The following is a 24,832-nucleotide window of genomic DNA, read 5'->3' as shown; positions in this document are numbered from 1 at the left end:
ACAAATAAACCTCCATAGTTAAGCCGACCAACCATAGACTAAAGACTATGTCATAGAATTATTAAAAAGTCTGTAGTCTATGGTTATATAACACAATATATTCGATAACAACTATAAATCAGTTCATCTGCTTATTGAATGAAAAACTTGCGAATACATTCATTCAATCATTCATTGAATGATTCGTGATTGAAATCGGCACCGTTAATATTATTACAAATCTTCGCTTGTACTTCTGATAAAAACGTGTGTTCTTCAAACATGTTGTAACGTGTAAATATCTAGATATAATGTAAATTCAATCCTACTACAATACAATAGAGTTCAATTTCCCTAGTGATCCAGTATACGTAGATTTCCCGACACTATTTTGTTCTCGAGGAGCGCTCCGGATGGGATGTCGATTCGATCTCCGTGGTTTGCGATTACTATGACAGTACCCTGAAATTAAAAAAATAAACATTATAGTAAAGTAAGTAAAGTAACAGCCCGTAAATTTCCCACTGCTGAGATAAGGCCTCCTCTTCTATTAAGGAGAGGGTTTGGAACATATTCCACCACGTTGTTCCAATGCGGGTTGGTGGAATGCACATGTGGCGGATTTCGATGAAATTAGACACATGCAGGTTTCCTCTTTATATTTTCCTTCACCGCCGAGCACGAGATGAATTATAAACACAAATAAATTATATACCTAAACCTTCCTTATGAATTCCTCTGTTCATTATTGTAACCGCATGAAAATCCGTTCAGCAGTTTTGGAGTTTATTACGAACATACAGACAGATGCAGCCTTTTGTTTTATTATATGTAGTGATCTTCATTAAAAAAAGCATGTCGTGTCTACATAACCAAAAATATAATCATGCAATCATGTAAACATGAAGAGGAGGCCTTATCCCAGCAGTGGGAAATGTACAGGATATTACTTTACTTTACTTGGAAAATGTAACAACGAAAAATATTAATAAAAGATAAAAAACAATATGTAAAAATGCGTATTTTTTTATAAGTTTAATTCTCGAACGCACCTTTAAAGTGACACCTCTGCCGAAGGTCACGTCCCCGGACACGGTCAGATGATCCAGCTCGATCAGATCCGGTATCGTCGCGAATCTATTCAGGAACTCCTTGACCTTCGCGAAGTGATTGTCGCCCAACTTGACGAGCGGCGTCGTGGGGAACATCCTCTGCGGGGACATGACCAGGGAACCATGCGACAGGCTATACAGGTTGGACATGACGAGAAGCAGGTCCGACGTCTTCTTGACAGGCAGGAACCTACTCCTCGGCACATTGACCCCTATCCCCCCTTCGAAGCATTTCATGGCGGCACCGACTGCCGTTTCCAGCTGGATCACATTGACCCCATCCGCGAGGCTCTTGTTGTTGACGATGATCTCCATGTTCAGGGAACCCTGATCGACGACCCGCTGTATCGCGTCCAACTTCGCCCAGAGATTGTTGGTGTTGAAGAACTTGAACTGACTGACTGACTTGAAGTCGTCTACGTGCTCCTTCGGGACCTGGGCGATTTCAAGAAGACGCAATTTCTCCTCGTACTGGATTAGGGTTCCACCCTTGACGTCAGCTCGTGTCTTGTCGGTAACTTCCATGACGAACTCCGATTGGGCCTTCTGTTCTGGGTTGAGGAGCAAGTCGAGGATGTTCATGTCGACGGTGGCTCCTAGATTGTCGATGTTGCTGATGAAACAGTACGTTCTGCCCTCCTTGATGAATTTCTGGAGGAGGCCGGAGTTGTAGAACGATTCGTAGAAGTCGCCGTGACCGGGTGGGTACCAACTGAAATTGAAAAATATTTTCTTAACTTAACTCCATCGGATTTTTTTTTTATATAATATTGATAATATCAAATGCTGCTAACATTCTTGCCACCATTCCATGCGGTCAAGATTTATACAGTAAAGTAAAGTAAAAAAAAAAAGTAACAGCCTGTAAATTTCCCACTGCCGAGATAAGGCCTCCTCTTTCATTAAGGAGAGTGATTGGAACATATTCCACCACGCTGTTCCAATGCGGGTTGGTGGAATGCACATGTGACATAATTTCGATGAAATTAGACACATGCAGGTTTCCTCACGATGTTTTCCTTCACCGCCGAGCACGAGATGAATTATAAACACAATTAAGCACATATATATAGTGGTGCTTGCCTGGGTTTGAACCCGCAATCATCGGTTAAGATGCACGCGTTCTAACCACTGGGCCATCTCAGCTCATACTTGAATGTATTTATACAGTAACTAGTTTTAATTCATCATGCAAAAAATATTTATGATCTTACATAATTTGTCAAAACGAAATATATACATGTAGCAAGTTTAACAACAGAAATAAGGGAAATAACATCTTAATTCCCAAGATTTGCGGCGTATTGAAGATGTACAGCATATAAATTAAAGTGCAAATGTCTATGGGCAATGATGATCTCCTATCAGGTAGCCCACTTGCCTACATATTACCTATTTTGTCTAAAAAAATTCCCGAGAACAAACAACAAAATCTTCAACTTTATATAATAGCACAGATTCCATTGACAGCTATAAATAGCGTAACATGAGCCACTGCTGAGCCGATCAGCAGAGATAGATCTGATTACAGTTTATAATTAGATATATATCTGTTTACTCGACTAAATATAATGAAATTGTTTGATATGCGCTATAAATAGATTCCTTTGCTCTTTGTTCGTATTTATTTTCCGTAGGTGGGAAGTTTTTAATTTGGGTATTAATGGCACCTCGAAAGAAGTGTGACCAGCCTATGGACAACGATGTCCCTTGGAATTATGAGAGTCAGGATCCGCATAATCCAAGGGAACGGCAAATCTGACACGAATAGAAAATGATCAGTCGCAAGACCAACCGCTTTATCTATTACGGGGCATGGGAAAGTACACATTTCAGGGCACCGGACCGTTACTGAGGTTTTTTCCGAAAATCCGAAAAACCAACTACTTTATTGTCCTGGATCGATCTGGATCAGAAACTGCGACCTATATCTAGGAACTATGCTCTAGTTCCAGTCACGAGAAAATCTGACAATCAATAAGTAAGCAATATTTAATAATGGAATTTGACATCTAATGAAAGATGGACTATCATATCAGTTGATGTGTTTGTGGTACCGTCGTAACTCTCACTTTCCACTACACGAGTGCTTTAGCACTTATTACTCTGATCCCAATGTAAGTAGCATTGGGATCAGAGTTATGTATATGACGTTGTCCAATATTAGGAAAAGGAAAAATATTAAAAAGAAAGGATGTCAAATAGTTGGAGTTAGGGTCACTCACGCTTCGATGTTGGAGTGCACGTCAGGGCTCATGGCTATCGGCAGCAGAGACTCCCTGTTGATGCGCGGGTGGCACGACTGGTTGAAGGTGTGGATCTCCAGCTTCAGACCTTTGTACTTCCTGATGACCTTTTGCGTGTCCTCGTCCGTGTTGAACGAGTTCATCAGTACCAGTGGAACGTTGCATTTGTAGGTTTTGTTGAGGTGCTGGAAAGAATGTTCGATTCTTAACCATCAAAGAGTTTTTATGTATTTCATTTAGACAGGCTGGCAAATGGACCATCTCATGGTAGGTAAGTTAACCACTACTGATAGGCTATTTGAAATATTAATCCATAAATCGCTAATATACAACCAAGCTTAAGAACTGAGATGTTATGTCCCTTGTGGCTGTAGTTAAACTAATGCTGTAACCAAAAAAAAAAACGCTGAGTTCCTTTCGCCGGTTCTTCTCAGGTCAGGGTTCAGACGCTGTAAGAAATATTAACTATTCCTTACATCGTCAATGCGCCACTAACCTTGGGAACTAAGATGTTATGTCTCTTGTGCCTGTAGTTACACTGGCTCACTCACCCTTCAAACCGGAACACAACAATATTGCGTACTGTTGTTTAGCGGTAGAATATCTGATGAGTGGGAACCTACACAGGCGGGCTTTCACAAAGTCCTACCACCAAGTCAATTGCATCATTCTTACGATGTTTTTCTTGACCGCTAAGCTCGAGATGAAATATAAATACATATTAAGCACATGAAAATTCAGTGGTGCCTGCCTGGGTTTGAACCCGGAATCATCGGTTAAGATATTTAGTCTACTGATTTTGTCTTATTGTAGTCTATAATTAAGCTCACCTCAATTTGTTGTACAGTTAAATCTAGGAAGGTCAATTCGTTGCGCACTTGAATAACTGATTTCGGTCCTTTACAACCCATGGAGGTACCCAATCCACCGTTGAGTTTGACCACCACCAACTTGTCCAGCATGTGGTGGATGTTGTCTGTGGTCGGCGTTTTCAGTGTGGAGTAGTCTATGACAGCTCCCTCTGGCAGCCTCTCGATCTTTTCCCATGTTACAGATGGACCCTCTAGAATTTTAAGTCTATGGTCGTTTTAGAATGTAATTAAAAATAATTTAAATCATCAAGCTTAACTTTATCTTATATAATTAATTTCAATGTGTTGCGTTTCTATTCTTGAAATGTATTTTATGTATTTGTATTATAGATCTACTACTTTACTTTAGTTTATACTTTATTGTACACAATAAAAACAACATCCAGCCTAAATAAAAAAAGGCCTATAAGGGACATAGCGACCTCTTCCAAGCAACGAACAGTGCCTAAACTAATATTTTATAGAAGGTTTTTTTTTGTTTCTATGTGACGAATGGGTAATATTTCTCAAATCGTATATGTGGTGGCTACTTCCTGTCAGGAAGTCCAATAGACCATAACCTAGATAAAAACACGTTGTTGTAGGACACTACTGTGAGGAAACTAGCATGTTCCTCAAAAACTTGGAAGACTAGTTCTTTGAATAACACGGTTTTATCCAATAAAACATTTCTTAGTTATTAAATTTGAGCTATTCTGTGAAACCAGTTGACAAACTTACGTTCAGCTAAGAATCTGCTGAACAGATTCTTGAAACCTCTGAACTCTTTCTCGACGAGCATTTGCTTGTTCTCTGGCAGGCCTGCCAGCAGCCGCTCCAACTCCACTTCCAGTCTGGCGAGAGCATCTCGCTTTGTTGCCTCCTTAAAGTCCCGGGAACCAGATGGCGTACGCTGGTGGCTGCGAATCTGAAAATTGTAATGACAATTACGAAAAGTTTTTCTGACTGAATTTTAGTGAGGATATCACAAGATGTAGCCCATTGCGTGTAGTGTCACTGCACTATAGTGGACGCTTGTTTTATCACTAATTTTCGCCCGCGGCTTCGCTTGCGTTTTAGAATCTTTGAACTAAATTTAATCAAAATCGGTTCATTGATTTGGTGGTGAAAGAACGACAGCCAGATAGAGTTAGTACTTTCACATTTATAATATTAATATAAATGAGCACTAATATTTAGGTTATCCATACAAGTAGGTAGTAGTAGTAGTAGGTAGCAGTCATACCATGGATTTTTTGGAGTCGGCCCTAATGTGTGTTAAATAAATATGAACACAGTAATGAAAATAGGCTTCTTTTTATCCGCCACTCTGTTTTTCTACATCAAAAATTTCTATATAACAGCATTAATGTGGACAATATAAGTCCCTGTAAAAATTTAACAGCGAACTCATGAATAATGCCTAAAATGTTTTTTTTAAACCGGAACCAGCAATGATAAAGCAGTACAAACTATTTTGTTCTAATTGGGCTTTTCAACATATGTATATTACGTTTTAGTACATTTATTTAAAATTTTGCTTATTTTGTTATAAAGAACGAACTGGGTAAAGGAAACAAACCACTACAGATACATTACATTCATATATGTTGTAGAATAGAGCTGAGATGGCCCAGTGGTTAGAATGCGTGCATCTTAACCGATGATTTCGGATTCAAACCCAGGCGAGCACCGCTATACATATATATGGGCTTAATTTGTGTTTATAATTCATCTCGTGCTCGGCGGTAAAGTAAAACATCGTGAGAAAACCTGCATGTGTCTAATTTCATCGAAATTCTGCCACATGTGCATTCCACCAACCCGCATTGGAAGTGCGTGGTGGAATATGTTCCAAGCCTTCTCCTCCTTAATGTGAGAGGAGGCCTTAGCCCAGCAGTGGGAAATTTACCAGGCTGTTACTTTACTTTACTATATTGTAGAATTAGAAACATCTAAAATTATGAGTGTTTCTTTACTATATTATCCATGTTTTATATACAAAAACCTTCCTCTCGAATCTAACTCTATCTATTAAAAAACTGCATTAAAATCCCTTTCAGCTAACTTTATCAGCTAAAAACTTGGTATACAATCGCTCATCATCGAATTTCGAAACTCTTTATATCAAATATGAACACGCTACAGAGAGAGAGAATATAAATCTATACATACAATAAAATTGGTGTGTCTGTTTTTAATATTAAAATAGCCCTTTTATACTCAATGCATCTATACACGGTACATATACCAAAATAATTTTTTTTACAATTTTTGTCTGTCTGTTTGTTCCGGCTAATCTTTGGAACGGCTGGACTGATTTTGACGGGACTTTAACTGGCAGATAACTGACATAAGAAAGAGTAACTTAGGCTACAATAATATTATTTTGTTAAATCCAAACGCGTACAAGGTCAATGGCACAGTTAGTTAAATATATGTTACAAAATTTCTAACCATATTTTAATTTGTTACTTTTTTCTATTTAGCAAATAAAACCTTACGTACCCAAGAAGAAAGATATCCTGAATCACTTGGCATATTGTAAGCAATCACTTAATTATTTAAACACTTACTTATTGAAAAAAAATGTCATTAAATAGAGTTATAGAACATGACATCTCTTGTCGGCGTTGTAGTTGGTACTGAATATGATAAGAGCATTGTAACGCCCGGCGTGTTATCAATAATATATGACGTTGCTTGTATATCTACTAATCAGTTGCTAAACTATAAGTCTTTTTTTTATTAACTTAAAATTAGCCGGTAAATTTCCCACTACTGGGTTTCCTCTCCCTCTGAGTAAAAGGACATCTTTAAAATCTTGTATCGAATAATATGCTCAATGTCATCAATTTTTATATTTTAATTTTAATCTGTTATTTTATATTTGAGACGAGATGGCATGAATGAATGAATGAATTCAACAATGAATAAATGAATGAATTCAACAATGAATAAATGAATGAATTCATGAATGAATGGATGAATGAATGAATGAATGCATGAATGAATGAATGAAAGGATGTATGTATGACTGAATGAATGAATGCATGAATGAATGAATGTACGAACGAACGACCGAACGAACGAATGAATAAATGCTTCTTTTTACCAATGTGTTTTTACAAACGATTTGAATTTACGAAACGGCAAAGTTAAAAATGTCTGTGGAATTTTATTATACAAACGGATACCTTGACCCAAGAAGGATTGATTGACTTTCTGGAGTCGGAAACTTCGTAGGTTTCCCCCTCGAATTATAAACAATAATTAAGCATAAGAAAGTTCAGTGAATTTGAACCCGCAATCATCGGTTAAGATGCACGCATGACAATTATACGAGTACGTGTCTTTTAGTGTATTTTTTTTATATTTCGAATAAGTTTTATAATAAGTTTCGAATAAGTTTGAACAATTTTTTAGTCAGTCAAAATCAAAACACACTTTATTCGTTGGCTTTTACCAGCACTTTTGAACCAACAACAAAACAACAACAGCCTGTAAATTCCCACTGCTGGGCTAAAGGCCTCCTCTCCCTTTGAGGAGAAGGTTTGTAACATATTCCACCACGCTGTTCCAATGCGGGTAGGTGGAATGCACATGTGGCAGAATTTCTATAAAATTTGTCAAATGCAGGTTTCCTCACGATGTTTTCCTTCACCGCTGAGCACGAGATGAATTATAGAGACAAATTAAGCACATGAAACAGTGGTGCTTGCCTGGGTTTGAACCCGCAATCATCGGTTAAGATGCACGCGTTATAACCACTGGGCCATCTCGACTCTTGAACCATCACTTAATATTAAGTGGAATTACCACCAATTCCGAACGAAGATTCTACCGAGAAGAACCGGCAAGAAACTCAATAGTTACTCTGTATCAAAAAAAGGAACAAAAATACAGAGTCATGTAAGTTAAATACAATTATATATGTTGTAATATATCCTGGCTGGAAGTTAACAAGGATCTCACTAGTAATCAAAATCAACTTTATTCAAGTGGGCTTTTACAAGCACTTTTGAATCGTCAATTAACAATCAAGTGAAGCTACCACCGGTTCGTAAAGAGGAAGAATAAAATAGTTATCAGAAAAACTAAGTTATTTCCCAATGGTCTTCTACACTGGATGACCCAGCTGTCAACCAAAAAGATTCTCCTATATATGATATGGCTTCTAAGATAAAAATCATCTTATTAAAATTGGTGTTGGAATATTAGTGTAAAATTGAGACTTCGATGTTATTTAAAGGATTACCATTAAAGTTGGACATTTCAGGTATATGGTATTACTGTGTCCGAGGCCTTCGTAACTCAGATAAATTATAAACTCTAAAAAGTCTATCTAATACTCAAAAGTGATTGCCCAAATTTGATTTCTCTATTTTCGGTTAAGGTTCAATTAAATCTATTCAATAATTAAATATTATTTCGGCACAATCTTTACCTCTACTAATAAATGTGAAAGTAACTCTGCCTGTCTGTCGTTCTTTCACGACCAAACCAATGAACCGATTTTTTTTTTTTATGGTTGGCGGACGAGTATATGGGCCACCTTATGGTAAGTGGTAACCATCACCCATAGACAATGAAGCTGTAAGAAATATTAACTATTCATTACATCGTCAATGTGCCACTAACCTTGGGAACTAAGATGTTATGCCCCTTATGCCTGTAGTTACACTGGCTCATTCAACCTTCAAACCGGAACACAACAATACTGAGCACTGTTGTTTGGCGGTAGAATAACGGATGTTTGGGTGGTACCTACCCAGACGGACTTGCACAATTCCTACCGCCAAGTATGATGAAATTTGGTGTGAAACAAATTTAAACCCCAAAGAAGGACATAGGGTCCTTTTTTTGTCTAACACCTGACAACCAAACCCCTAAAAAGCGAACGAAGGCGCGGGCGTCAACTAGTAACGATCTTTTAATAAATGAGATTGTACGCATTTCAGAATGTGTGGCACTAGCGTTATAAATCAATAGTATGTCCGTTGCATAACGAGTGTTGATAAAATATTTATCTGTCGTAAAGATAACGAAAATTACTTGAATCTATATTATTATTATATAACAAACATATAACACGTTTAATCAAATATAGATTTATAATAATCCATTAAATCTACAGCGTTATTGCCATATTAGAATTAAGTTTATTAAAGCATTTTCAATAAAAAAAAAATCTAAATAATATTTTCAAATTTTATAACATAATTGCTGCTTTAGTTTTGATAAATAACCAATGTTTAATCGTTTTTATAAATCAGAGGAAATCACAAGATTTGCGACAACATCACATACATTACTCTGATCCCAATGTAAGTAGCTAAAGCACTTGTATTATGGAAAATCATAGGTAACGACGGTACCACAAACAGTCAGACCCAAGGACATAGAAAACTAAATGATAATCTACAGCAAGTGGCGAACCCATGAAACCGGTGAACACACCACTCGACCACGGAGGTTGTCAAATTTTAAATGTATACTTTTTCGATATAAATTGATACTTTTTCTTAAATATATTTTTTAGTTACTTCAACTGGTACAACAAATCATAAAAACTAAGCTTTCAAACTCACTGGCTCACTCACTCAACACTTCAATACAGTGTATTGCTGTTTAGGACAACATATGTTTAGTTGTACCTACATATATCCAACTATTACTATCAACTATCAGCGTTGGGTTCTTGGAACCCAACTTGGAAAATGAATGAACACCTTTTAGGAAACGTTACCTATCATTGCTTTGTTTTATTGTTGTTTTTTTAGATTAAGTTAGTCAGTAATTATAATTAGTTAATATGTTTTTTATTTTTGTTGTTTTTCTTTTTTTTATACTTTTTATTCATTTTATTGTGTATTGTGTCCTAATAAACATTTATTTTTATTAGCGAATCCGCCCCAGTTTTCAGCACGGTTGCAATGCTGATACTAAATCCACTGCAGAGCATTTTACATTGCTTTTCAGTCATTCTTGTGCATACATATAAATGAACTTGAATCAATCTATCTATTAAGACGCATCAAAATTCGTTGCGTAATTTAAAAGATCTAAGCGTATATAGGGACAGCGGTAAGCGACTTTGTTTTATACTATGTATGTAACTAGCGACGCGTCCCAGCTTCGCACGGGTACAATACTGATAATAAATATACTACAGAAGTTATTTATTTACGACATCACATTAGAAACTTCTAAAGTTATCAGTGTTTCTCTACAATATTGACCATGTATTATATACATAAACCTTCCTCTCAAATCACTCTGTTTAAAACCGTACAAAATTCTTGGTAGGGCTTAATGCAAGTCTGGGTAGGTACCACACACTCATCAGTTATTCTACCGCCAAATAACTCAGTATTGTTGTGTTCTGGTTTGAAGGGTGAGTGAGCCAGTGTAATTAAAGGCACAAGGGACATAACATCTTAGTTCCCAAGGTTGGTGGCACATTGACGATTTAAGGATTTGTAATATTTCTTACAGCGTCATTGTCTATGGGTGATTGTGATCACTTACCATTAGGTGACCCATATGCTCATCCACCAAACTATATCATCAAAAAAAATCCGTTGCGTACTTTTAAAGATTCAAACACACAAAGGGACACAGGTACAGAGAAGACGACTTTGTTTTATACTACGTAACGATGATGATTGGTAAAAAAATCATCATTCAAAGTAATCTTATCGATGATAAATCATTACATATAATAATTACGTATAGTACGACACTTAGACGTAGCATCGGAAAAATTCGTACAACCGATCACATCCGAATTGAGTACGCAATCCCAAATTATCAATATTTACTTCTTATGTGATCTTTGCACAAACGTAATAACTTGTAATATCATATGACCTGATATATCCGTCAATTTGACACGTCGATTTACATGCACTTGCTTTCTCTGACGCGTGAATCTATAGCGAAGAATTAGCGTCGAATGGTGCGATAGGGAGCTATTTCTATTGGTTGTATAAATCGACATCCGACTATTGACTACCTCTGTGGTCGAATGGTGTGTACACCGGTTCTCATGGGTACGATACTCCGAGGTCCCGGGTTCGATTCCCGGTCTGGGTGTTTGTGGTACCGTCGTTAATTCTGATTTTCCATAACACAAGTGCTTCAGCTACTTACATTGGGATCAGAGTAATGTATGCGATGATGTCTCATATTTATTTATTATTTATTAAATCGTTTAATCAGTTTTATTGAATTTACCGATGCTACATCTAAGCTACCGCACTATACGAACAAATGCACAGACAATTAATTAAGGTCAAGGCGGATTTAATTGAACAAATATATTTATTTGCATCGATTATATATTTTAACACCAATCGTTAATTAATATTGATATTTACTTAATTAACTTCTTCTGTCACGACTTTGGATCCGAGATGGCCCAGTGGGTAGCACGTGCATCTTAACCGATGCTTTCGGGTTCAAACCCAGGCAAACACCACTGAATATTCATGCGCTTAATTCATCTCGTTTTCAGCGGTGAAGGAAAACATCGTGAGGAAACCTGCTTATGTCTTATTTCATAGAAATTCTGCCACATATGTATTCAGCCAAACCGCATTGGGACAGCGTTGTGTAATATGTTCCAAACCTTTTCTCAAAGGGAGAGGAAACCTTAGCCCAGCAGTGGGAAATATACAGACTGATGTTGTTATTGTTTTCACTTATATTATTTATTTAAACAGAGTATACATCTTTGAACCACTATTTTAGCTTCATCAAGTTATTATACTGTAGCATCAATTAAAACGATGTATTCATTAGCAAAATGTCTTAAGTGCTTTAAAATATTATTATAATCGACTCTAAAACTTTGCATTAAGAACGAAATCAGCGAAGCAGTTGTTTTGATTACCCACAAGGCTGTTATCTACATACTGCTAGTGCGCAATTGTCTAGTAACCAAACAATATTGCAGAAATTGTGTAAGAGATCAAAGTTTAATTAAGATAATTAATTATTCTTAAAACATTTATAAAGCTCAATCAAATAAACACTGGCCGAAACAACATAAGGCAGTTATTTAAAAAAATACAGTTACAGTACAGATAAAGAATCGCAAACGCAGAATTTAAATTAAGAACGACTGTTAAGTCAGTGTTGCTATGTAATTTAAATAAATAATTCTAATTATATTATAGAATGGTTTATTTTAATATTAATTGTTTCTTAATAATCAAAGTGTAGCTTGCTTTCATGTCATATTATTAATAGAGCCATAAATATTTTTACTGTTTTATCTTTAAAAAATTAGTATGTCACTTCCATCTTTAATCGTCAATAAATATTCATTCACACAAAGATTTCAAATTCATACTTAAAGCTACCGAAGCTTGTTCGTGTATAGAAAATTTATAAATAATCTTAAACATATTAATGCCAAAGATTGTAATCCAAATACTCGAAAAAAGAAATCGTTTAAATGATGTAAAGGTTGGTTGACATTTCTTACAGTACCAACATCTATCGACGATGTTGACCACTTATCATCACATGAATCATTAAAAAGTCTTACTCACTAAAGACTATTAGAAAACAAAAGTAAAAAGACAGTAACGATGAGTACGAAGTCAGGAATCAGATCATTAGTATATCTATATACAGATTAGGATATACGATTATCGAAAATGTGTAAATTATTGCCTTTTTAGAGTTCCGTATCCAAAGGGCACGTAAAAAACCCTATTATATTAACTAATTACACAAGATTTTGTAGATGATAAAAAGGCATGGAATTAATACCTGTTGACTTCCAGGCAGGATATATTAATTTAAATAATTGTATTAACTAACATGACTGTATTTTTTTTTAATGTTGAAAAAGAGTACTGAGTATCTTGCCGGTTCTTCTCGGTATAATCTACTTCCCGAACCGGTAGCTTCACATAATTGTTAAATGACGATTCAAAAGTGCTTGTAAAAGCCCACTTGAATATATATTTTTTTTGATTAATGTCTATCTGTCTCACCGGGTGACAGTTTTGACACTTGAAATTTTAACAGATGACGTATCTCTGTAGCCGTTATAACAACCAATAGAAACAGAATAAAATATTTATATTGAGCTATCATACAGTAGATTATTTTTGTAGGGAACCCTTAATGCGCGCATAAGACTCGCTCTTGTACAACAATGTAACAGTGCAAACGGCTTTTGTCTATGACACTATGAATAACTACGCTGCAGTCTTGAGTCGTTACACGTGTTAATGGCATTTTAATTTATAAATACCGGCGTTATCATTTCTAATGAGCTGCATCCAATGGACCGGATGGGTAAAAGATTATAAATATGACATAATAGTAAGGTCATAGGTATCATTAGGATTTATGCAAAATATTGTGCTGTCTATGAAAATTGTTAAAATTAAAAAAAAAAAGTTTTGTAAAATAAAATGGTAAACGGTATATTTCTTTCGAAAAATTCATTTGAATATTATTATTTGAAGTTTGCATGGATCTCTGTCCGTACATATGCGATGAGATACATAGCTGTACAATAAACAAGAAACGCATAATTTTCTTATAAATCTCGTTTCAACGATTGCGAAATAAACAGTTCCCTCAAAATTTACCAATAATTACACTATTTTTAAACTTGGAACTTCTATCATATTCAATAAATGAAACTACGTTTTTTTTTTTTTAATTTTAACAGTAAGGCAGTGGCGCTTATATATACTCTGTAAATTTTTTTTTCTTTCAAATGACATGCTACAGTTCAAATCATTCATTTTTAGTTCAGTAACAATGTAATTTTAGTTTTTTATCTGTGTTTACTTGAAACAATTAAACAATTTAAACATAGTAGTAAAATAAGCAGTAGTTTTAAAATGACTGAGGACGCTATGTAAACAGTAGTTAATATACAATTAGTGTCATTATAATAATTTCAATATTACGAAATGAGAAATAACGAAAACGTATAATTATGTTATGTGAAGTAAGCATGATAAAGCAGTTTCCAATAATACGTCATATATTTTTAAAAAACATAATGTAAAATATAAATTCGGTTTAAAAAGAGTTAACTTTGTTGTTTATTAAGGAGTAGTATGACTTGTAAAAAGTCTTTAAAATACTATAAGATTTCATCGTTTTATATATAAAAAAAATATTAAAATAACTATGTAAATATACTTAAAATAAAATATACTGACACGAAAACTTGACGACTATAAAAATAATTCACTATTTATCTTTTTCTAATTATTCTACAGATTAACACAACAATCAACGAAACGTTAATTTCCTTTAAAAATTGATATGATAATAGCATAGTTTTTAATTTGATAATTAAAATGCAAACTTAAATACCTTTGATAGTAAATCCATTGCCAAAATAATTATAATCCGAGATTAAAAAATAAAAACTTCACTTTGACACTTCGAACTGTCAAATTAACGCGGGAAATGATAGACGGCAGAGCGATATTAGCGCTCCGCGGACGTCGTCGGACTAAATGATGAAATGATTGTTACGGTTATGTATACACGAGTGACTTCTGTACGTTTGATATCATTGATATTTATCGTATTTGTTTTGTTCATTGTTATCTTAAACGCTTGGGGATATGACATTTGCATGTATGGTCTGCGATTTGCTTGCATTTTTCACAAGAAAAAAAAAGCGAAGCAGTTAAGAAAATAAATTATAGAGTATAAAACTTCCTCCCATTTCCCTCATTAAAGCTGTCATTTAAAGAAATCCTTTCCGAACAAACTATTTCACAAGCTTTAGCTGTTTTTACAGTATAGGCAACGATTTTTTAAGTACATTTAAACGCTATCAACACATAGGTACAATACAAAGTTCTATTAACACGGAAAGCGGTGTATTCTTTATTGTATATGTATTAGTTTAATTAGTGATGTAATTAAATAAATATTAGTGATAGAACCCTTACCACAGACTATACATAAATGCAATTGGTTACTTTTCATTCAATCGTAAACGCATTCTTTGTGGAGTGACTTTTATTAAGATGAATTACTACTACGCTGCGAAATTATGCGCAAGTATATTCGAACTAAAATGTATTAATAAATGGATCCCAGCGCCGTATAGTATAAATATGTTTAATTAGTAATATTATTAAATTAGATCTTAAGTAAATTTGTTAAAAAGAGCTGAAGCGCCTAAAACTCTGAACACTGATTAATACATATGTATAAAAGCATACGATTGTACTTAATTACATTTATTAATGTGTCTGTACATATATATTTAATTAAACTTTATTTACTAGCGAAAATAATATAAAATTTTAACAGAAAAATATATTTCAAAGATATATTCCAAGGAATGAAACAATTTTGTAAGTTTTTTTAAAAATAATGAAGTCCTAACCTAATAAAAATGAAAAAAACAATCCAATTAAATTGAACCATTAAAAAAATAACCTCTTTTTTTAACACGTTCAAATGAGAGTTTTTTATTTAATCATTATAGCACCAGACCACCGATACATACGTACTTTATAGGTTCTTGTAATTATGGAATAGAGAGATATATTATATTTGTTTAACTTAAACAGAAATCAAGAGTTTTGTTCTTGATATCAAATCGCTCATACGAAGCGTGTACTGTACGCGTACATAAGTGTAATAGTTTATCAGACGGAGTTATATAAATAGATTGATTGGCCAATTACAGAAGTTAAGAACCTCTCAATGATAATATACCAACGATATGGTAGGCAAACTTATTAATTGTGTTTCATAACTGAAGCAACAGGTGAGAAATTGAAATTACTTACATCGTCAACAATACAATTTTACTAATTATAATTCACTAGTAAAAAGATCTAAGCTTATCTCAAATTAATGTAGATTATTTGGTTATTGAAATATTATATTATTCACAATTATATTCAACAAAAAAAAATGTCAAGTGGCCTCTTCTATTTTCCGTTGCCATAGTTACATAATTAAAGTTATTATGTGACTTTGGCCAGTTGTAACTTATGAATTTGAAACTTATTAATATTACATAGTATTAAATAAATACATAATAAAATAAAATATTGGCTAATTAACCTTACACTAGAAACCTGCTCCGGCTTCGCACGGGTGCAATACTGATACTAAATATACTACAGATTTTTTTATTTATAAAATCACATTAGAAACCACTAAAATTAATAGTGTTTCTTAACTATATTTTCCATATTTTACATACAAAAACCTTCCTCTTGAATCACTCTATCTATTAAAAGAAACCTCATCAAAATCCGTTGCGTAATTCTAAAGATCTAAGCATACATAGGGACAGACAGCGGTAAGCGACTTTACTTTATGATAAATATCGATTTTTTCATAATTCTCGTGATATATAACGTAATATTAAAATAGCTCCAAGATCTGGCTTTCATTAAGGTCACACAAGAAATATGAGGCGGCCGCAGCTTGGCGCCATCTATAATTGATATTGACAAATTCTTCCGGTTCAGCGCGCAATTATGTAAAAACAACAAGATTTATTTTATTAAGAATCGAAATTATCAGTCGCCTGAAACAATGAAGGATATTTTTATATCCAAACACGAAATGTTTCTTAAGTAGTCAAAAACTATACCTATATAAATATACTGTTGAAAACCTGCCCTCAACAACAACTACAACATCAGCCTGTAAAGTTCTCACTGCTTGTATTAAGGCTTCCTCTCCCTTTGAGGAGAAGGTTCGGAACATATTCCACCACGCTGTTCCAATGCGGGTTGGTGGAATACACATGTGGCAAAATTTCTTTGAAATAAGAAACATGCAGGTTTCCTCACGATGTTTTCCTTCACCGCCGAGCACGATATGAATTATAAACTCAAGTTAAGCACATGAATATTCAGTGGTGCTTGCATGAGTTTGAACTCGCGATCATCGGTTAAGATGCACGCGTACTGAGTCATACCGTACCCCTGAGTCATCTCGGCTCTCAGGTTCAAAACTAGCCCTCAACATCTATATATTCCTGAAAAATATTTCTGCAGCAGCTTTGTAGGTATTGAATGATAGTCTCCTGCTTAATTATGTATATTAATCAGGCTTAAAACTAAATTGTCCGCTGTGGCGTTCGGTCTTCCAACTATATAAACACCCAAGATAAATAGTATTTCACAATTGTAAGTGCAAACATTGGTTCATAGTTCGAAGGAACGGCAATCAACGCATGAAAAAAACAGATATAGGACCATCAAAAATCTGTGCTTTTAAAAGGAATACAGTGTTATACCAACATATTCGTGTATCAAACCTTTACTGAGAATTTCTTAGCAGAAATTTGAAAAGGCCATTATGGGTTTTGGTCATAAGAACTTGGGATCTAGTGAGTTCTGAGTTACATACTAGAACATAAGAGATGCAATGAAATGTATACTAATAGTATAAATGTGAAAGTAACATTGTTCAGTCGTCATGAATAAGGCGACAAACACTACAAACCAAGAAACCAAATTTGATGGAATTTGTTATGAAGCTAACTTTAATTTCAAGAGACATGGGTTACTTTTTTGCCTAACACATAACAACCAATACTTACTTGGTGGTAGGGCTTTTTGCAAGCCCGTCTGGGTAGGTACCACCCACTCATCATTTATTCTACCGCCAAATAACAGTACTCAGTATTGTTGTGTTCCGGTTAGAATGTTGAGTGAGCCAGTGTAACTACAGGCACAAGGGACATAACATCTTTGTTCCCAAGGTTGGTGGCACATTGACGATATAAGGAATAGTTAATATTTCTTACAGCTTCATTGTCTATGGGTGATGGTGACCTCTTACCATCAGGTGGCCCATATGCTCGTCCGCCAACCTATACCATAAGACAAAAGAGAAGACAAGACACCAATACCTAAAACGGGAGCAAAGCCGCAGGCAACAACTAGTATAGCATACTGAAGTAAAAATATCTCATGAAGGAAGTAGTTTCGATGATTACTGATCAATAAATTTAAAAATCATTGTCACGGTGACTGCATGGTTGGTTATCAATAAATTGAAAAATCATTCTCACGGTTACCTCAGAAATTTTATTTTTTTGGGAAATAATTGTTTATTTTCAGATCATAATCAGATAAGATTGTCTCCGCCAAGGTTTAAATATTATCGTTCGCATAACCAAAATTTCCTATCTTGTACAGAACAGCTCCAAGTATTTGCTATTTTGCTGGTTAAAACTTTCATTGTATATTCCTTTGGTGTCATAATATTTTCACGTACTTAGATATGTCTTACCTTTGAGTATTGCTTTCGTTTATAACGTGGCTGAAACATTGTAATTTCAGACATTTAACTAATCCCATTCGTTAAAGAACATTATTTTCTAACTAGCGTTTATTCATCATGCTAAAGTATCTCCGTTTAAATGTATGATTTATTTTATATTGAGATATGTCTATAAGATTGTCGTCTTCCTTTTATCTGTTAGTTTATCTAAAAGGCGTGTCAATTTAATGACAACACTCTAAATCGAGAAGCAACAGCATTGCGAAGGTTATTCTGCCTTAAATGAGCTTAAATACACTGTACATCTTGTGTAGCTGTTCAGTCTAATTGGAAAATGACTGCAAGTGCCGAAAATGGTCAGAAGTGTGTTAGGATTGTGGACGATTATATCCCAAGGAGTTAGGTTTGATCATGCGACTTTCAATATGTGTATGTATGAGTTTAAACCAAATTATCTGTAATGTGTTCTATGAACAGAAGATTAGTTGAATGTCGTGTGGATACTAATTGATACAGCTTTGTACAAAGACTAGCCTCATAATTGAATGGCTAATTAAGTTAGCTACATACGATATATAAGAGCCATTTGCAATTGAGCAACCGTCAATATTTCTTGTTAGAATTTCTTTATCAATGTTTATAGGCGTTGGTGATGACTTACCATCAAGTGGTCAATTTTCCCGTCCATCTAAATATATCATTAAAAACAATTAAGGAACGGTAGTTTGTAGGTTATTCTTCTTCGAATTATGTTGTATTTAAATATAAAAGGATATTACATTGTATTTTATAATGATTACATAGTATAAAACAAAGTCGGTTACCAACTATGTATGTTTATATCTTTAAAATTACGCAACGGATTTTGATGCGGTTTTTTTAATAGATAGAGTGATTTGAGTGGAAGTTATTTGTATATAATACACGGACAATATAGTAAAGAAATAAGTTCAAATTCTGTAGTATATTTATTCAGCATTGCAGTCGTGCGGTTGGGCGGATCGCTAGTAAATTTAAAAAAGTGTATATATCACAAAATTAAGTAACAATTATTATCTAAACGAAACAAGGTCACGACACCGACGTCTTGGACATTGGATGATGATAAGGAGTTTATTGACTGCCCATTCATGATCGTCATGCGACGGTCAATTTGCACCTTATCGTCATCGTAAGTTGCATTTACTTGGAGGCAGGGCTTTGTTAAATAAGGCATATTACACAATAAAAGATAATATATATAGTATAGACTATACATATATTATATACAGGGTTATTGGTAACTCGACGTATATCCGTTAGTAGGTGATAGGGGTGACTATTTGCAATAATTTTAACCCCTATATGCATTCAAAAGTGAACCATTTTTGTGTTATCACGTTTTTAAGTTTTTTTCAAAATTCGTCAAAAACGCAACTTCAAAACTTTATTTTAAAAAAAGGTTCAATTAAAATGTATTTTTTTCTTTTGTTTTATAAAAAACGATTAATAACTGGATATTTGCCAATATTTAAATAGTAAGTATCGGTCCAAATTAAAAAATGCGAGAGAATAAATTCGTTTTCCAATTTATTTCAATATTTTTTGAACTTTTTTCCTCAAAAATGCCTCAAAAACTAAAAAAATCTTTATGAAACTTGGCCTGCAGATTATTTTAAAAACATAACAGTTTTCTTAGCTTTCCAAAAATGTATAAAAAGAAGGAAATTATTTCAAATCAATCGAAGTAAAATCACCAGAAAGAACGCAGGTGGACATTCGAACATGAACGACTATATTATACTATGACTATTGTTATTTTTGACATACTCTGTAATTGAAATTATGGAAACATTTACGGTTATTTTCGCTAGAATCTGTTTACCGCACCGGTAGTAGCTTTAAATTGATTTCAACATGTAACATGACCATTTAAAAGTGCTTGAATAAAGAATATTATGATTTTGTGCAAGTCAATCTCGGTAGGAAATGATACTGTATAGTATACCATCAAACAGTATTACTTATTGCCTCGTATCATTGTGTGTCGTTTTAAAGGATGAACGAACCAGTATATTTCGGCAGAACGATATGGCAACATTTGTTTTTTTTTTTTTCAATCTGACATTTGTATATAGATGCTTATTGCAGCGTGAAGCCAGGACGCGTAGCCGTTATATTATAAAGCAGGAGTTTTATACATTTTCTTTTTCGGATTAAATAACTTTTATGGAATGAAAATAGTCTTTACTATGGAAAAACATCTAAGAGTAATAAACAAAAAGCACTAATGCATTATTCGTAACACAAATATGCTTAACCGAAAATAATGACTGTTTAATCTTTTAATTATAAGCTGTATACATTTTCTAATACGGTATTGTATTATATTGTTAAAAACAGTACTGTTTTCAAAATGTTATTCATCCTAATTAATAACCACAAAAAATATATATTTGCACAAAATTTTCGTTTTCGGGCAAGAATATGAAATTAAATTTTAAGTCTTTATTCCTTCACAAAACGCTGTCAGTCATTTTGGTCACACCTGTAAAAATAACAGTCCATATCCATAAATACGACCGGAATTCATTCAACGCTAACAGATATAAATATTTGGTGTTTTTTTCTTGGGAAAATAATAAACAGAAGTCTGGGTTACATGCAAATAACTTTGCAAAAATCATTGAATAAATATTTGGCAGATTCGTACTATCTGCTTTTACAAATTTGGTTTGCATTTTAATAAATAAATACGTTCAAATAAAATTCACTTTGATTTTTTAAATTTAATGTAAATCCTTGAAGTTAAAGTTGATACTTTAGCTGTTAAATACTTAACACTGAACTGTCCGTATTTGCCGATCTTACGTCACACCATGGCGGCTCATGTTTTAGGCACATTTTATATAGATTAAAAATTACAACTTTTTATTTTAATATAAGAAAATAATAATGTGCTTATATGATTCAAAAATAAAATATTTAAGTATATTTGTACATAAATTTTAAGTTTTATCAAATTTCATAATTTATTTTTCACCACCGAAAGTACCCTATTATGGATAATCAATGCTTATCATATTAATTACTAATTAGCTATTTCACAACTAGCAAATCCACATCCGTCCGTTCGATATTGATAATAATCCGATCACAGAGCCACCTATAAATTTTGTGATTTAATACTTAGCTCTAAGCCAGAATATACTATGAATAAGGTATTTTGATTATATATACAGGGTTATTGGTAATTCGACGTATTCCCGTTAGGAGATGATAGTGGTGACTATTAGTAATAATTTAACCCCTATTTGCATCATGCAAAAGTAAACCATTTTTAAGTTATTATATTTTATACTTTTTTCAAAATAAGTCAAAATTAATAATTTCTAACCTTAATAATTTATAATTTTCAGTTATGTGCTAAGTATAATCCTAACTATGAATTATTGTATCATCAAACAATCAGACATCAAATACTATGAATTTTAATACTGAAATTTATTTTGTGAGTTCTCATTATTTCCAAATTTGCCTCTTTAAAAGGTAATAAATTAGCAAACAATTTCAAAATCAATTCAATGGTCTAGTCGGGACAGACAGTTATTTCCTTATACATAATATTAAGTATAGATAAGCACAATCTTTTTTTATCTGTACATAATATTATGAATATGAAATATGACAATTCAAAAGTGCTTGTGATGGAATGTGGAGTTTTTATAGATCTGTTCTGTTTGAAAAAACTCGTTTTTTAATTATCTGTGGTGACTAAAATACCTTCTTATAAAATAAAATATATCTTATAAAATATCTTCTATCTGTATTGTCATGTCTTCTTTTTTCAAACATCAATACTATGATATACAGAAAGAGTGTTACCAGTGTTTAATTAAAGACTTGGTTAACAATGCTTACAAGAATAACCATAAGCCGGCGTGCACTGATCCCTACAAGAAAATATTCATATCTAATTTTAAGAAAACTTACACCCACATGACCTCAATTTTGTGTGTAAATGTGTCGTTTTGTTTTCTATACAATTAAAGTATGTTTTTGCACATCATATATTAAACATAGTTATCATTAAATCTTATGACTAATTTCTATTTCATGCAAGCAAACATGACTAAGCAAAACTATGAGAGAACAACATCAAAATTCTCTAGTAACTAAGTATTAAAGGACATTTCAAACACAGTAAACGTAATATTTTTTTTACATAATTAATAATTCTAAAAAATATATTTATTCCATTTATAAATGCCACTCATTGACCTCTCCAGTAATGGTGCAAATTTTATTAAAAAATATAACATCCTGTTTCATAGCTACTGTTAACAGCAGCGCTGGTTCAATTTTAACTCTATAAATTGACATTTACATTCAATGGGTGCCAGTATTCTTGCAGACATTCTGTAAAACTGGATTTGTAGTCGATACTTTTAAATTCATTTGATACATATACAATTGTCTCAGTTTTCAATTTAAATAAAATTAGATTTTTGTGAACAATTAATTTTAATTCATATTTTTATTTAATTCATTTCATGAAAATGAAATCCCAAATTATTGTTATTAACAAAAAACTGCATGGAATAGTACCATCACCATTTTATGATTCTCTTTATTTTCTCGATTGATTCATGCTCTAATACAATTGACTACAAATGACATAAAAAATAAAATGCATGCTTATGATTTGATTTCAGCAAACATTATAACATATGATACTTTTAATTTAAATTAAAAAAAAATCATTTTTACCGATGCCTGTTAATTACAAAACAAAATTTTGGATAAGTTCTAATCAATCTTACCGCAGGTTTCAGCCTGTTGTCATCAGCCTGTAATTTTATCAATTCCTTTATCTTTATTTTATATCATTATATAATTCAAAGATACTATTTATAAATATACAAGTAACAGTGATGTGACTTGGAATATTATAAATTGTGTTTTATTTCAAGTTTATATGGTAAGTATTCATTCTTTCTACCTTTTTATTATAATGAACTAGTTATAGTATTATTATAATCTGTTACTTATTATTTTTAAAATATTTCATTGCAATCAAAATTTATGTTTATACGTGGGTAATTCGTAAATTTTCGTTGTTTGCACAAATTAAAATCCCTAGACTCTAGTTAAAAACGTATACGATTTTTTAATAGATTAATAGTTTCCTATTCTTAAGATACAATCCAGACTTGAACTTTTGGATGACCTCTACATTAGACAAGGTCGTCAAAATAAATAATAGAACTGCGTTATCACTTAACGTACTTGATAACTTCTGTTAAAGTTTACAAGTTTAGTATGAATTATTGTCATTACCTTTGGCCTTGCTTCTACACTATCACCCATCGCGTAAACACTTATAAAATCGCGTATCAAAACGTAATCAGACAGAAACAAAAATTCTTATTACAAACACCGTATTTATATAATTTTGACAGATCTCACAACACTAACTCATTAACTCGTTTGCTTACCAATGTCATTCATAAAATGTCAATTGAAAACTTTGTTTCAATTCACGCTGGAAGAGAATTGCTTCGTAGTCTATGGAGAGTATAAAACAAACAAAAAAGAGGGTCAATTTAATTCATTAGTATATTTGCTTATTGCAGGGCTCAACTAGATGTAAAAAGTATGCTTTTATGTAGAGCAGTGAACAGTAACACATATTTGATTCATACATTATTTCATTCATGTTCATTCATGAGATAATTCTTGATGCACTCTATAGTCGTCATAAATATTTGATTTTATTGTTGCGCATTGACGGTATCAGAAGTGGCAAATTTATATTCATCCAGTCTATAGGTGAGGTAGAACACTTTTTAATATTAAGTTTTGGCCATTTGCTTATCTGTTCATGTTAGTAATTAATACATTTTTATTTTCAAATATATTCAACCTACACATTATTGGTAGTTTATTATTGTTTTAGTTACAATTGTAACTAAGAATGAAATATATTTTATAATCAATAAAATATTTTATTAGTATAACCTAAGTTAAGTTAGTTAGTTAACTCTAATTTAGATTACTTTAAGTTATCACTTTCGACCCACACACACTGATTTTGTCTACGTATTTTTGCATAAGAATGCAAGAAAAGGTCTTTTAGTAAAATAATACTTACCTAACAATCGAATATTCAATACATTCATAATTATTTAACTTAAGCTTAATAAATGTCGCAAAAAATAATTAATATTTATTTTAAAAAAAAAAGTAATATTATAATGTTCTTTCAGAACAACATAGTGTTAGTACATATATAACATTAATGTTATTGTACGGACTGTACAATAATTATCGTTTTTTAAAGAAATGAGTCGATGAGAGGGATGCGGGGTTGGGGGCAAAAAGGATGGATTCCATTTTGTTC

The 24,832-nt window shown here is 33.0% G+C and overlaps 1 protein-coding gene across 4 annotated transcripts; it reads right to left on the bottom strand.

Annotated features, from left to right (window-relative positions):
- On the bottom strand, positions 1 to 23,915 carry LOC124538839 (UTP--glucose-1-phosphate uridylyltransferase). Of its 4 annotated transcripts, XM_047116068.1 has the most exons (7): positions 23,770 to 23,914; positions 23,253 to 23,279; positions 4,930 to 5,116; positions 4,168 to 4,400; positions 3,317 to 3,522; positions 1,032 to 1,803; positions 1 to 441 (listed from the first exon to the last, which is right to left on the bottom strand). In XM_047116068.1, exons 1-7 carry the CDS (start codon positions 23,797 to 23,799, stop codon positions 334 to 336), a joined length of 1,563 nt encoding a protein of 520 aa, XP_046972024.1. In that variant the 5' UTR covers positions 23,800 to 23,914; the 3' UTR covers positions 1 to 333. The 4 variants fall into 4 exon arrangements, with proteins under 4 accessions (XP_046972024.1, XP_046972026.1, XP_046972027.1 ...); XM_047116070.1 differs by lacking the exon at positions 23,253 to 23,279 and having other exon boundaries at positions 23,770 to 23,915; XM_047116071.1 differs by lacking the exons at positions 23,253 to 23,279; positions 23,770 to 23,914 and adding an exon at positions 14,548 to 14,705.
- Positions 23,916 to 24,832: the final 917 nt, after the last annotated feature.

This window comes from Vanessa cardui, chromosome 21 (genome assembly GCF_905220365.1).
Source record: "Vanessa cardui chromosome 21, ilVanCard2.1, whole genome shotgun sequence".
NCBI lineage: Eukaryota > Metazoa > Arthropoda > Insecta > Lepidoptera > Nymphalidae > Vanessa > Vanessa cardui.
The sequence above is the reverse complement of the archived record's forward strand: the minus strand, read 5'-3'. Positions and strand labels throughout refer to the sequence as shown.

What these genes read in the sequence shown, in the direction of transcription:
- LOC124538839 (XM_047116068.1), bottom strand. Translation starts at nt 23,799, where the DNA reads ATGGGTGATAGTGTAGAAGCAAGGCCAAAG. An exon ending in ACAACAGGCTGAAACCTGCG is followed by an intron (nt 5,117 to 23,252) that starts GTAAGATTGATT and finishes TACAATTTTCAG; the next exon opens with ATTCGCAGCCACCAGCGTAC. An exon ending in CAGCAGATTCTTAGCTGAAC is followed by an intron (nt 4,401 to 4,929) that starts GTAAGTTTGTCA and finishes TTAAAATTCTAG; the next exon opens with AGGGTCCATCTGTAACATGG.